The 14,664-nt window shown below is 47.8% G+C and overlaps 1 protein-coding gene across 2 annotated transcripts in view; it reads left to right on the forward strand.

Moving 5' to 3' along the window:
* RHOT2 (ras homolog family member T2) overlaps positions 1–5,324 on the forward strand; it is a 38,446-nt gene extending 33,122 nt beyond the window's left edge. Inside the window, exons 18-19 of one of the 2 annotated variants that reach the window (XM_028705894.2) lie at positions 645–847; positions 3,048–5,324. In XM_028705894.2, the coding sequence (XP_028561727.2) occupies positions 645–847; positions 3,048–3,165 (321 nt within the window). In that variant the 3' untranslated portion in view covers positions 3,166–5,324. The remainder of the gene's footprint in view (positions 1–644; positions 848–3,047) is intronic. The other variant, XM_077918401.1, reaches the window with a different exon arrangement.
* The last annotated feature ends 9,340 nt before the right edge of the window (positions 5,325–14,664 follow it).

A 14,664-nucleotide genomic window follows, 5' to 3' on the forward strand; every position in this document is an offset into this window, starting at 1 on the left:
TCAGTGGCGCTTACTCCCAGGGAAGTGGGGTTAGGAGCACACTTTGCTTGGCCAGTGCTTTCAAGAACATCCAAGTAGGTTTACAGGTGGGAGACAAGTCTACAAGCAGGGGTGAACAAGAAGTAGATTGGGATCTGCTGGTACAGTGGTGCCCCGCAAGACGAATGCCTCGCAAGACGAAAAACTTGCTAGACGAAAGAGTTTTCCGTTTTTTGAGTCGTTCCGCAAGACAAATTTCCCTATGGGCTTGCTTCGCAAGACGAAACGTCTTGCGAGTTCTTGCGAGTTTGTTTCCTTTTTCTTAAAGCCGCTAAGCCGTTAATAGCCACTAAGCCGCTAATAGCCGTGCTTCGCAAGACGAAAAAACCGCAAGACGAAGAGACTCGCGGAACGGATTAATTTCGCCTTGCGAGGCACCACTGTAGATCTCTGGATAATTGCAGTTGATCAGCAAGGGTTACTTGGCAGCAGCAAAGCAACTTTATTCCCCTTATAATCGAGTTGTTGTGTGGTGTCGCTTGAGACCTGCTTGCAGGCTTGCCATTGAGGCATCTGGTGAGATCAGAGCGCAGGGCCAGATCCAGTGGCCTGATCCAGCAGAAAAGCCTCTCTTGATATTCGTTTGTTAACTGTCTCCTCTGCAGCAGCACTACATGGACGGGCAGATCCCTTGCCTCTTCGTGGCCTGCAAGGCAGACCTGCCAGAGACGTCGCCACAACATGGCCTCTCGCCGGCCGAGTTCTGCTACAAGCACCGCCTGCCGCCCCCATTTTACTTCACCTGCAGTGGGCAGGGCCCACCCAGCCTCGCCGCCTTCGCCAAACTGGCCACGGCTGCCACCTTCCCGTTAGTAATGTTCTCCTTCTAGTTATAGTCCTCCTCAGTGGGCAGCTGGGCCTTGGTTGGGTGAATTTTTGCCTCTGGCCTCAGCCATCACCTGCGTGCAACCCTCAGGACTACCCAGAATACAATGTGGCCCTCGGGCTGAAAGAGTTTCCCTAACCCTGTTTTTCAATGCACACCCTGAAGAGGATTTCTGTGTGACTCAAAAGCTTGCCGTCCCAACATCGTGAACGTTATTTGGCCCTGGCGAACAGCAATGTTGTTCTTACCCTGCAGCCGGCATCTTCTGGGAGCAACGCTGCGATGGCGGCTTTGGGCCTAGTCAGTTATTTTAACAAGCCAGGAGCTTGCGAGGGAACGCGCTGCTTTTTGCCCGCTGGTATTAGATGTAAGCTTCTCCCCAAGGAGTATGATAAATCCATTATTTATAGCCAGTTAAACCAAAAAGGGCAGGGGAGATAGAGCCAGTCTCGGGCTCTGCATTAAGAGCTTTATTTATTTATGCCACAATTCTTAAATCTTCCTAATATGCCTGTGAAGAAGAAAAGGGAGGCAGTGCAATAAAATTAATGTTATGTTGAAGGGAAGTTAGGAACGAAATGCTCTGGGTGACTGATGATATCCTTTTGTTTACAAGGACCTTTTTTTAAAAAAAAAAAAAAAACTTCTTTCCTTTTACCAACCAGTGTGTCTTGTTCAGTATAGATCACATTTGGATGCTGGAAATGTAGCTGTCAGGATGGGAGCTGTAGCTGAGTGTCTCCCCCCTCCCATTTTCCCCTTAAGCCCTTGCTTCTCCTCTCCCAATATTATTAACAACCCTGCCTCATTTACCCCTTTGCTTCAGCTTCCTTTCGGGCTGCTTTGTGTATCCTTCTGAGCATTTTACCTTTCCCCAAACTTTGGGCGGATATCTCACGGCTTTCCCGGGTCCAGCACCAATTTTGCGCCTCCAGACAAAGTCTGAATGCCTGTATTCATTCCCGACACTTTATGCTGAAACGTGACAGCCATTAGGTTTGAGGTGTGTTGGTTTGCTGCGCTTGCAGACAGGTCTGAGGTGAGGGTCGGGATTGGTAAGGCAAGGCTGCGTGTCACAGCATAGCGCCGCTTGCCTTTGCTAAGTGGTGCTTCCCTACACCGTTCCTACATGGAAGGGGGTGCTTTCTCCTCAGCGGCAAATTAGGCTTGCTAAATGGTCTGCTGCTTTCAGGCTTTCAGACAGTATTCCGTAGGACTAGCAGTGTAGTAAACAACCCTTCCTGCCTAACCCCCTTCCCCTCCCTAGGAAAATGCATAAGATTCATGCCAGAGGCAGAGATAGATCACTGCTTTTTCAAGTTGGATTCCCTCCCCCTTTCATGTGGGTCTCCATTAATGGGAACAGGTGCCACAGCAGCATGACCTAGAAAGGCACAACTATAGCTCTTTTCTGCTACAAATTATTTAGAACTTGCCACGCTATTTATACCCCTGCTAGGTCAAAGTGTTAGCGTAATGCCTCTGGCCCAGCCTACCTGGTGTGTAAATAACGAGTGACTGGGGGAAAGGACCCATTAGTATTTTGTTTGCGAGACTCCATGCTTTTTTTAAAAAAACAACCCCAACAACCTAACATTCTGCCTTCATAAAGAGAAATGGTTCAGGCCACACTGTGCCTTTAAAGCATTATGATGCCACTTTAAACAGTCGTGTTGTTGTTGTTGTTTAGTCGTTTAGTCGTGTCCGACTCTTCGTGACCCCATGGACCAGAGCATGCCAGGCACTCCTGTCTTCCACTGCCTCCCGCAGTTTGGTCAAACTCATGCTGGTAGCTTCGAAAACACTATCCAACCTTCTCGTCCTCTGTCGTCCCCTTCTCCTTGTGCCCTCAATGTTTCCCAACATCAGGGTCTTTTCCAGGGAGTCTTCTCTTCTCATGAGGTGGCCAATAAACAGTCATGGCTTACCCCAAAGAATGCTGGGAAGTGTAGTTTGTTATGGGTCCTGAGAGTGGTTTAATAGTGCCTCTTCCCAGGGAACCCTGGGAATTGTTGTAGCTCACTTTGGGGACCAGGGGTCTCCTAACAACGCCCAGCCCACTTAACAAACTACACTTCCCAGCATTCTTGGGGGGAAGTCACGACCGTACACCTCCTTCTCTCCATCCCAGTTTGTGTTTATCATTTGGGCTGAAACGCTGCTTCTCTTTTTTGCCTCGCAGGCACTTGAACGACATCAACCTGGGCGCTGCCTCTTTCTGGATCCGGGTAGCTTTAGGAGCTACGGTCGCCGCCGTTGTGGGAGTCACACTCTACAAGGTGATGGCGAAGAATAAGTGAAACGAGAGGAGAAGCAGGGCCTTCTCCTTCTGCTCCTCCTCCTCCTCTGCCATTTCTCCACCCGAAGGTAGAACACCAGCTTCATTTGCACACCCAGGAAGAAATGGAGGCCAGGGGAAGAAGACAGCACACACACCCACACACCCCGCCGAAGACTGGATTCCCCCTCCTCCTCCCTGACTCTCCCTGCGGGGCAAGGTGGTGTCGGAGGAAGACGACCATTGCACCAGCAAAAGCAGAAATAGTCCTAGAGTCATCCAGCTGGCATGGGCAGGACTCACCTTCTCATTCCACCCATTTCCTCCCATCCCCAAAAAGTACATTTCCCACACTCAGGGAGTGCTGACACTGTCCCCCGCTCCCCGCTTTCCTTCCAGCTATAGCTTTAGGAAATCCACTCTGCTGCTTGACATATCTCAAGGCTCCCCTTAACTTTTTACCGCATCTGATTGTCTTGCAGCTAAATGGCTTTTAAAAAAAACAAAAACGTTTCTTTTGGTGGGGGGAAGCTCAAGGCGGCACCTCAGGAAAGCTGTCTGCGCCGTTGCATCCCTGGTTCCTCTCCAGCAGCAGGAGGACTGTCCGGCCAACCTCTTCTCCAGCATCTTGTTTCTGCAGCAATGGGTTTTCAGTACACTATTTCCATCCCGGGAGAGCTCAAGGGCTTCTGGGACATTCAATTCTTCTTGGAGCACCATTTGCATCAGGGAGCTTCGCACACAGGCCTCTATTGGGACGTAACTGACAAGAAAGAGGCAGCAAAAGAAGGCCACCAAGGCTGCAGGTGGTAGCTTAAAAGATGGAGTCTTAAGTCTGATCTCTGACATGCTGCCCTCAGGCACAATGAGCCTCCCGGTACTCTCTCATCTTTGCGCCGTGTCCTGCATTTTGAGTGGTTATACTGGGTCTCTTGCTATGGGCAACCAGGAAGTCCCCCTCTCCCCAGGGCCCCGGTTGTCCAGGGTAGGCCAAGGTAACTCCTCTGGGCCACACTGTGAGGAAGATACTCCCCCCAAAAAGCCTACTGAGGGCCCAAAGGTGGTTTAGGAAGCCCCCTGACTCTCTGCCTCAGTGTGTCTGGTTGGCTGTCCTCCTCAGCAGTCCCAGTTTCTGTTTGAGACCCCAACAGATTAGGAAGGAAGAGGTACCTGTGGTGGTGGTGTCGGAGGATGGGGAAATGGCGGTACGACCCAGAGTGTGTTTGGGTCAATAATAGGGCACACATCATTCAACAAGCCCACCATTCCTCACCCCATCAGGAAGAGTGTCACCAGGGCAGTTTTTGTGTGTCACACTCCCTTGTTTTGAAGGTGCCAGGACAGATAAAGAGGTCTCTCTTTCCAGTAGGGTTTGCTCTTGCAGTGGCAGGGCTCCCTCTCTCAAGCCCTACTTTTTAAAACTTACCCTTTGTTTTAAAATAGTTGTGTAAATATGTACATGGTAAACGGAGCATATTTCTGCATCCCTAGTAAACAGCTCGGATAATTTTTTTTTAGAAAAAGAATCTTTTAACAGCAGATATAGTAATCAACTGTTCCTGCACACTTAACATGATAGGCAAGGGGTGTTGGTTGTTGGGTTCCTCCCCTGTGCTATCTCCACATGGGGAAGTTTCCATCTCAACCCTTCTCCCTGCGTGATTTTGGGATGCAAACTGCTCATAGAATAAAGATGTCTCTCTTTGGGCTGAGCTGTGCAGTCAGGACCAGCTCCACACAAGGGGAACCATTAAATGTCAGGAGCGGGAAACCTTTTGCCCTCCAGCTATTGGTGAACAGCTTTGCCCATTTGGTCTCATTTGGCACGCCCAAGAGGCAAGGCTGATGGGAGATGTTGTACAACAACAGCTGGGTTGCCAAAAAGGTCCCCCCCCCAAAAAAACACAACAACACCTGGTTCATGTGTACCAAGATACAGGTAGAGATGAGAAGCAACTATTTCCACAGTGATGGCGTTCATTCCCTGTCCACAGCTACAGTGCTTGCAAAAACCGTCCCAGCTCTTCCCACCTGCAGCTGGGCTAATTCTGCTGTTTCCTCTCTCCCCACCCCAATAGGATTGCTTGCAAATAGGCACTCGTATATCAGGTGAGCTTTGTGAACCGCCGTTCTATCAACGCCAAGGAAATAAAACTTACCAGTATTGGGGATTTCCAGGTAGATCCCTTTTTTGCCTGACTTTTTTTTTTTAAGAGCTTGGGGTAGGGGAGCAGCAATAAGTCCAATATACCACAGTGTCCATTGCCCATCTCCCACCTGCTGTAGAAGGGAGCGAGCTTCAGAGGACTGGACAGCATTAGCCCCTTTCGCTCCGGACAGTTTAAAACAGTTTAAAACAAAACCTCAGTCTCCTTTTAAAGCATTCCCCTTTGTCATTGCCTCCCTTGCCAACTGCCAGCCGCAGAAGAGCCTAAAGTGGTGTTAATGGGAGCGCCAGGCAGGCTAGCCAACTTCCTCATCTGACACGTACATCAATTTATTTCCCAGTGACTGCCAGCACCCCAGTCCCAGCCCTTCCCTCTCCCAGTAGTTTCCTCCCGGTGCTGCATTACGTATTGCAGTCTCATCCAGGACGTAATGCACTCTCATCCAGAAGCCTTGACAGCCAGTACGTTGGACCCTGGGAGTAACAAGGAGAGTGTGGGGCAGTGGCACAGGGCAATGGGGGGGGTGGAAAGGGGGACAGAGAGCCTTGGGTCTGGAAGAGCTCCTTCAAGATGGCCCCCAGCCATCTTTCACTAGGATATATTGAGATGTGCAGCTATCAGCACAGTTTTTATTGTCAGCCTAGAATGTTGCTGCTGGATCCCTCAGTGGGTGACACAAGCCTATGCTTTTAAGGCCCTTCCCAGTATTAGAAAATCACTGACAGTTGGATTGTATAGCCGTGGGAAGACTGCACTCTATTATGGTTCCCTTAAGCAACCCAGTGTCTCTACAGCCGGCTGCTGGTGCTTGGCGTCGGACACAGCTGTCGACTGAGCCTGGCTCACCTGTATCTACCAGGCAGCTGATCAATCCAGGAAATGTTTACTTAGCACGGCCTTCACCAAGCTGGTGCCCTCCAGATGTTTTGGACTACAGCTCTCACCAAGGAGATGCCAAGTGTTCCCTGGTCACAACCACACCTGACACCGCTGCTGTTTGTGTTGTCTCCCACCCCACCCCCAATTCCTGCCCCACAGCATTGAGTAGCAGAATTGCACACCACAATGGCATCATGACAGTGGGAGGGGTGGGGGCCTTTGCTGTGGGGCTGACAATTCCTTGTAGCGTGTAGGGCCCCCCTCAGTCCCCTTGGTCAAACGAGTGGGGAAACCCTCATTTCACTGGAGTTTTCCTCTCGGTAATCTCTTTATTTTTGCTCTCGATATAAATCTCTGGCTTGCCCCAAAGAGAAACCTCTCTGCTCCACAGGCCTTTTGTTTCTGCCTGCCCTGAGGCTCCTCTTTCTGCTGGGAAAACCTTAAGCAGGGAGCCAAATCAAATAATTTGATGGTTACATCTTAAGTCTTCAGTGCCCATGCTTTTCAGATGCGGTTTTACAACATGCTGAAGGACAGGACCGAGCCTGTACTTTTACAGCTGGTTTTGAAACAAAATTCTAGAGCCCCTCCCTCTTTGGTGCAAAACGTGCCCCCTTGCGCTGTTTCAGAATGTGTGAATGACATTCAGGGTCCTCTTTGGGTTTTCCTATAGCACCGCACGCACACAAACAGACTGTCTGCAGGCATACTGGGAATGCTTTTCAACTAAGCAGGAGATCCACAGAGATCCCATGGATCTGCTTCCTCTGGGAAAGATGTCTGCGGTGGTTAGAGCAGATGATGGCATTTTGGACTCTCCTAAACAATCACTAGGTGACTCATATTGTGCTGCCATTTTGCCTATCGTCTGCAGATACAGTGGTGCCCCGCAAGACGAATGCCTCGCAAGACGAAAAACCCGCTAGACGAAAGGGTTTTCCGTTTTTGAGTTGCTTCGCAAGACGAATTCCCCTATGGGCTTGATTCGCAAGACGAAAACGTCTTGCGATTTTTTTCCGCTTTCCCCCCCTTTTTCTAAGCCGCTAATAGCCTTTTAGCCACTAAGCCGCTAAGCCTTTAATAGCCGCTATGCCGCTAAACCGCTAATAGCGCTAAGCCGCTAATAGGGTTGCTTCGCAAGACGAAAAAACCGCTAGACGAAGAGACTCGCGGAACGGATTATTTTCGTCTTGCGAGGCACCACTGTATTCTGGAACTATGATGTGCTAAGCCTCAAATTGCCACTCCCTCTCTGCCAGCCTTGCTCCTGGGCCATTTAATGCTAGGCTTCCATGCAGGTGATGGGCTTTTTGAGGTATGGAAATAGCCAAAAGAAAAGCTTCGCTTAGTAAATTTATGTGCTGGGCTGTTGCTAAAATCCAACAACATCCAGAGGGTGCTTTAGAACTTGAAGAAATGCCTAAGTGTGGGGGAAAGGCCTGGCTTAAGAGTGATGGTTAAAGAGGTCATGGCTGGACTGTGGGCAAAGTGGCGATTTTGTAGGCCAGGGTTTGGTCCATAGGTTGCTGATTACCTAATGGCACCGAGCATTGCTCATTGGCTGATAGAGGAACCAGCATGTTATTTACCAGTGGTCTTTTTATGGATCTGCAAAAACAAGCGTTTAACTCCCAGATTGCATCTTGCAAAGTACTGCAAACATCCCTCCTTTAGATTCCAGAAGCCCCTCGCTGAACTGCGGCTGCTTTTGATGTGCCAGCAATAAGCACAGTGCTTTTTCACCCTTGGAGCTTCATTGTTCTCCAAACCCCCAAAATACTCATATTCTGTCATCTCTGCCACCACACTGGATAGATATTTGATGCCCAGTAGATTTTGATATCTAAGAAAGAAAGAAAAGCAACCCTCCAAGATATGTTTGTTTAAAAAACACCCCAAATGTATTCAAGAACATTGGGTGTTCGAGAGACTAGGCTCCAATGCATTGCATTTTTATTTATTCTACCAGGCACACATCTGTTAAGGTTTCACCCCAAAGGGGTAAATAGCAGGTGGCTTTCCACCCAGCATCTCTTCTGAGCATCATTCCAGGTCGCAAGCTAGTGTTTGTGGCAGGTTCTCACCCTAGTTCCTTGTAGCTTCCTGGGTTTATCCCTTCAAGGTACCGTATATCAGTGCTGTCTGTGGCCTAAGCATGGGTAGCCTGAAAACAGTCAGCGTCCAGTTGCAGGTGGCAATACTATCCATTGCTTCCCACTTGTAAAAGGAGGGCCAGCTCTTAGTATTTAGTACTTTTCCCTGCCAAAAATGCAGTCGCTGGCAAAGTGAAAATGGGTGTGTGGTTCTCTGCCTCAGCCCCAATACGAGTGTCTGCCTGCCTCTCTAATGCCTGTTTTGGAACTGAAGTATGAGTGGCAATTTTCATGTTATTTTATATGCACCTGCTGTTTTCCTTCTTCACACATCAGTGCAATTCATCAGGACCAACTGCAGTTTTATGTTAAGTTTGCTTTTTAAAAAGGCTTAGTGTTTAATGTGCACCAGTCCTTCTGCATTAGGAAAAACACCTGTCTAAGTGGGGCCCTCATCAGGATCAAGGAACAAGGGGAGGAACCCATGGGGAAGTGGGGGAAACCTCTGCACACAAACACCCCAACTCCCATCTCCTCTGAACTTTGGCTATGTTGGCTCAGGGGGGCTGATTGGAGTTGCAGGGTTAACCCTTTCCACTCCGTTTCCCTGCTTCAAATATCCCTCCTTGCTAATTCCCCTGAAGGTGATGCATATAGCACCCCTGGGGGGCAAAAAGCAGCAGGTGGAATAGGAAGGGGGGGGGACACTCTTGCTGCATGTTGTGATCCCAGTGCTTATATGAGGTCTCCACAGCTGCCGTTTCTTAAAAGAGAGAGGAAGTTATTTATTTATTTATTTTGAAAAGCATGTGTCGCTTGATCCTTAGACTTCGTTCACACAAACAGTAGATGAGGGGTTGAAAAACAGTTCATGGGCAGCATCGTTTCAGCAAGTAAGTGGGTGGTTCTTGTGGCTATATCTTTCCACATGGGAAATATTCACTGAGCCAACCACCCACACACCCACCCACTCACCTATCCATCTCTCTCTCAAACACACACACACACACACACACACACACACACACACACGAGGAACAATCATGTAAACCCCCCATATGCAGTTGGAAGCATTGCCGCCCAATAACACTTTTGCCACCTCAGTGTCTTGGTTTTTTTGTGTGCAAGATCATAGCATAGGCCACAGTATCAGGAAAATTAGCCTTACCTATTACTGCTGATAGGGACGTGGGTGGCGCTGGAGGTTAAACCACAGAGCCTAGGACTTGCCGATCAGAAGGTCGGCGGTTCGAATCCCCTCAATGGGGTGAGCTCCCATTGCTCGGACCCTGCTCCTGCCAACCTAGCAGTTCAAAAGCACGTCAAAGTGCAAGTAGATAAATAGGTAGACGGGAAGGTAAACGGCGTTTCCATGCAATGCTGTGCTTCGCCAGAAGCGGCTTAGTCATGCTGGCCACATGACCCAGAAGCTCCCTCGGCCAATATAGCGAGATGAGCACCGCAGCCCGAGTCGGCCATGACTGGACCCACCTGAAGGAGTGTCTCCACCTCCATCGTTCTGCCCGGACACTGAGGTCCAGCGCCGAGGGCCTTCTGGTGGTTCTCTCGCTGCGAGAAGCCAAGTTACAGGGAACCAGGCAGAGGGCCTTCTCGGTAGTGGCGCCCGTCCTGTGGAGCGCCCTCCCACCACATGTCTAAGAGAAAAATAACTACCAAACTTTTAGAAGACATCTAAAGGCAGACCTGTTTAGGGAAGCTTTTAATGTTTAATAGGTTATTGTATCTTAGTGTTTTGTTGGAAGCTGCCCTGAGTGGCTGGGGAAACCCAGCCAGATGGGTGGGGTATAAATATATTATTATTATTATTATTATTATTATTATTATTATTATTATTATTATTATTATTTATTATTATTATTATTATTATTATTATGGTCTGGGGTCCCTTTACCTATTGCTGCTCCAGGAGTCCCTCTTCACTATGCAGCGAAATGTGAGACATGAGCTACATACGCAAATTTTGCATTTCTTACTCTTCCTTTCCTCACTGAGTGTCTGGTGTGTGTGCTCTGTGAGGCTGGTTTATTAAATGGGGCTATGCCCGGCTAATCATAGGCGCCTCCTACCTACCTGCTTCCTTACTTATCAACCAATCAGAGGCAGCTCCACCTTTCATTGGCTCTGGCTTCACCTGCTGTTGGTCTCCCTGCCTTCCACCCTACCAGTCCCAATGGGCACCAGCCATCACTAGTGTGCAGTTGAGACCCAACAGCAAAGTTTTCTGCAGGAGAAACCCACCCTCACCAAAGGAACTCGCCAAACCACCGCCAGCTTTCTACACTGTATCCCTCTTAACCTAGCCTGAATCTCTTGCAGACGTGCAACTTTTATCAATTGAGTACTGTTGACCAGAATAAATTTTTATGCACCTGCTGGTTGCAAGAGAAAAGAAAAAAAGAAAAAGAAAACTCCTTGTGTCTGGCTTCTGTTTTGCAGGGTGTACATTTAGCCACATTTTTGTGCTATCGAAACAGCTTTATGAAGGGGAAGGGGGTGCATCTCCCCCCCCCCCCCAAGTTTCCCATCATGTCTTTCCAAACCTCAGCATGGTTTTTCCCCCACACCTTTTCAAAAAAACAACCACCAGCAACTGAGTTTTTAAAAAACAGCAAACCGCAGCAGTATTAGCATTATTATTTATCACTTACAAAAGTGCCTACAATTTGCTGGCAGCAAATAACAAGGGGTCTTTCCTAGCCTAACTGAAGATTTCAGGAGCTGAACCTAGGAGACCTTTTGGTGCAAAACATCTGCCTTATTACTGCCTGCCAGGCCTAGAGTTTTGTGGCACCTCAAAGTCTAACAAAATGTATTGTGGCATAAGCGCTTTGCTGGACCACAGTCTCTCTCATCACATGCATGGTGTATTCCTGAATTGGCAAGCATATTTATTGTTTGTTTATTTATTTATGGCACTTACAACCCATCCTCTAGCCAAAAAGACTTGATGACTGGCTTGCAGAAATCAGGGCAAGGACAGTCTGCCCTCAGGCTCACCATCTAAAAGAGACAAAACATATGAGGAAAAGGGAATGAGAGGGAAGAGGGGAAAACAAGCACGAGTTCAAGTTCTGAAAAGTTACAGCCAATGTCAGTGGCACTTCTGTCTCTTTTGCCCTCCCTGGAACTATTCTTCCCTAGGAGCAGAACCGCTGACAACATCCTGGCCAGGGGGACTTGATATCTGCTTCCCTGAGACAACTGACTGGATGGCATTGGACGAAGATGCTCACCTGATGCGTGGCTACCCTTCTGCAAATTATTACCATTTGTTCATTGCCCAATACCGAATGATTTCTAGGCAACTCGGCAATTTAAAGACATCTGCAGTTTGTTTTACGAAGCACACAGATTTAAGACGAGGCAGTCTTTGCCCTCAGGCTTGAAAATCACAAAAGATCAGAAAGAGGAAAACTAGCAGACTTAAGACGCCAGTCCTTAAGAGTTACACAGAGCTGCATTCTGTATGTTCTGCTTAGTTGCAGCTGAAAACACGGATTTAATGAGACCTAGACTGAGTCCTGATCTGTTGGAGAAGGGCACACCATCCAAACAGTAGTGGGTCTGGCAGTAGAGACAATGGGAGAGAGCTCTGCTTCCCATCTACTGCGGTTAGCGGTGGAAGCTGCTCCATTAGAGCAAATGAGCCACTGTTCCACCATCTTCATCCTGCTCTCAGCCAGTCCCCACCTGTCTGCCTTCTTACAACAACCAGTCCAGGGGGCGGCCCTGGCTGTCCGCTTCCTCCTTCTGCATAGGATCAGCGTTGCCCCTGTAGAATTCAGCAGGGAGGAAGGAGGATGGGGACAAAACTAGACCTTGTTGCATCTGCCTCTCATTGGCACTGGCGCCACCTACTGTTGGGCTCCCTGCCTTCCGCCCCACCAGGCCCTATGAGCACCAGCCTCTCTGCTTACAGTCAGACGTGCAGCAGACCTCAGGATCTGGAAGTTCATTCCCCTAAATAGGCATTGCCTCCCCTCCACAAAGCCAAGAAGGTTGACGAGCTTCAGATATTCAGAGAGCTCATTCCCCAAGTCCGTGGGTGCTGCTGGCACAAACAATTAACATTTGTAGGAAGCTGGGTAAAAATAAAGTGAAGAAATGTAGCAATAACTCAGGGATGGCGACTTCTCTCTATCCCTTCTTGTTGTTCCTGAGGCTGTGGCTGAGGGCAGGAGCAGCGGGTGTTTCACTCCCCTGGCAACATCCATCCACTTAACACATACCCTCCAATGAAAATGGGATGTCCTAATCCATAATAATAACAATAATTTTATTATTTATACCCCCCCCCCATCCAACATATATAAAAGCACATAAAACATTAAACATTAAAAAAAAACTTCCCTATACAGTGGTACCTCGGGTTAAGAACTTAATTCGTTCTGGAGGTCCGCTCTTCTCCTGAAACTGTTCTTAACCTGAGGTACCACTTTAGCTAATGGGGCCTCCTGCTGCTGCCACGTGATTTCTGTTCTCGTCTTGAAGCAAAGTTCTTAACCTGAGGTACTATTGCTGGGTTAGCAGAGTCTGTAACCTGAAGCGTCTGTAACCTGAGGTACCATTGTACAGGGCTGCCTTCAGATGTTTTCTAAAGGTTGTATAGTTACTTATCTCCTTGGCTCGGGGGGGTCACATAACTCCAAACTGATATAGAAAAAAATAGGGGTGGTTGGCTTTTGCTGCCCAACTCCCCAAGAGACTGAGTCCCCTAAGTCCATGATTGGTCAGGGATGAATGGATGGAGGCAGGATGCAGTGAAAGCAAGGCAGATCTTTATTTTTCTGCTGCAAGAGTTTCCTCTCTTCCTAGCAAGGAGGCAAGAGAGACCCCAACCAAGAAGAAACATCTCTTTTTCAGGGTTTGCATTTTTGTGTGGAGAAGGACAGTTCCCTCTACAAACAGCCAGAAATTACGTCACATGTAAGGTGGGGTTACTGTGGCTCAGGCAGGCCAAGATGTGATATTCCTGAGGATTTAGCAAGTTTTACATAGTTCCAGACATAGTTTACACAAAATGTTAGCATTTGATAAGGCAATCAGGATGCCCGTCAGACATCCCTCAATGCAGAGCATCTGGGCAAACAATGACAATTAATATCAAGGAGGTTCATAGATATAGGAGAGGAATCCCTTCAGGAACTTCCCCTGATTGCAATCTGCCTACTTGTTCTCAGTCAAGGGGGATTAAGGAGGCAGAGGAAATATTGAGAGTCTTTAAAGGAGCCAAGATGGCTTTTGGATTGCTCTCCTGTACTATTTTAGAGATAGTTTATATACAGTGGTACTTGAACCTAAGTTCGTAAACTGAGGTACCGTACCTCGGTTTACGAACTTAATCCATTCCCGAAGTCCGTTCTTAAACCAAAACCATTCTTAAACCGAGGTGCACTTTCCCTAATGAAGCCTCCCGCCACCGGTGCCCTTCCACTGTTCGGATTCTGTTCTTAGACCGAGGTAAAGTTCGCAAACCGGGACACTACTTCCGGTTTTGTGAAGTTCATAAACCAAATCGTTCGTAAACAGGGCTGTTCTTAAACCAAGGTACCACTGTACTTATGTATGTGTGTTTACCTTGTGCAATTATCAACATTCATTCTATATTTAAGACCTTAGAATTCCTATAACAATACCCCCCAACATTCCTCCGATGAAAATAGGGGAGTCCTAAGGAAAAGTGGGACATTCTGAGATCAAATCAGAAACTGGGGTGGCTTCTGTAAATCTGGGACTGTCCCTAGAAAATAGGGACACTTGGAGGGTCTGTTAACAGCTGCATCAAAATTATGCAGGTCGTCAAATTTCCCATAATGCCTCTGGGGCATTTTGGGAAATTAAATTGGTGGCCAGACCCAGCCTTCCAGCAGGCTTGGAGAACTTTTCAAGGCTCTCCTGCCTAATGGCAATTCTGGCCCCCTCTCCAGGAACACCCTCCTTTTCCTTTTTTTAACTCTATGAAACTAGAGAGCCTTAGGATTCCAAGATGGCTGCCAGAATCAAAAACTGGGTGACAACTTCTTAACGCAGAGAAGAAGCAGAGCCATATTTCAAAAAGTGAAAATCTGGGCACAACAGTTGTGGAGCTTTTTTTTAGTTTTGCCCAAACTGAAGAAAAAATAGCGCTGAGAAGAAGCCTCATGTCTCATTATTTCACACACTCCTCTGGGCAGTGAACTGTATATATCTTTAGGCGCCAGGTGAAAATATTCCTATTCAACCAGGTCTTTGGCTTATTAATATTCTACAGCCTTTTAAATGTGTTTGTGGAATGGCGGTTATTGTTTTGTTGCTTTTAACTATTTATTTGTGTTTTTAACTTGTGTTTTTATCTTGTGAACCACCCTATATAAAGAATAA

This window comes from Podarcis muralis, chromosome 14 (genome assembly GCF_964188315.1).
Source record: "Podarcis muralis chromosome 14, rPodMur119.hap1.1, whole genome shotgun sequence".
Classification (NCBI taxonomy): Eukaryota; Metazoa; Chordata; class Lepidosauria; order Squamata; family Lacertidae; genus Podarcis; species Podarcis muralis.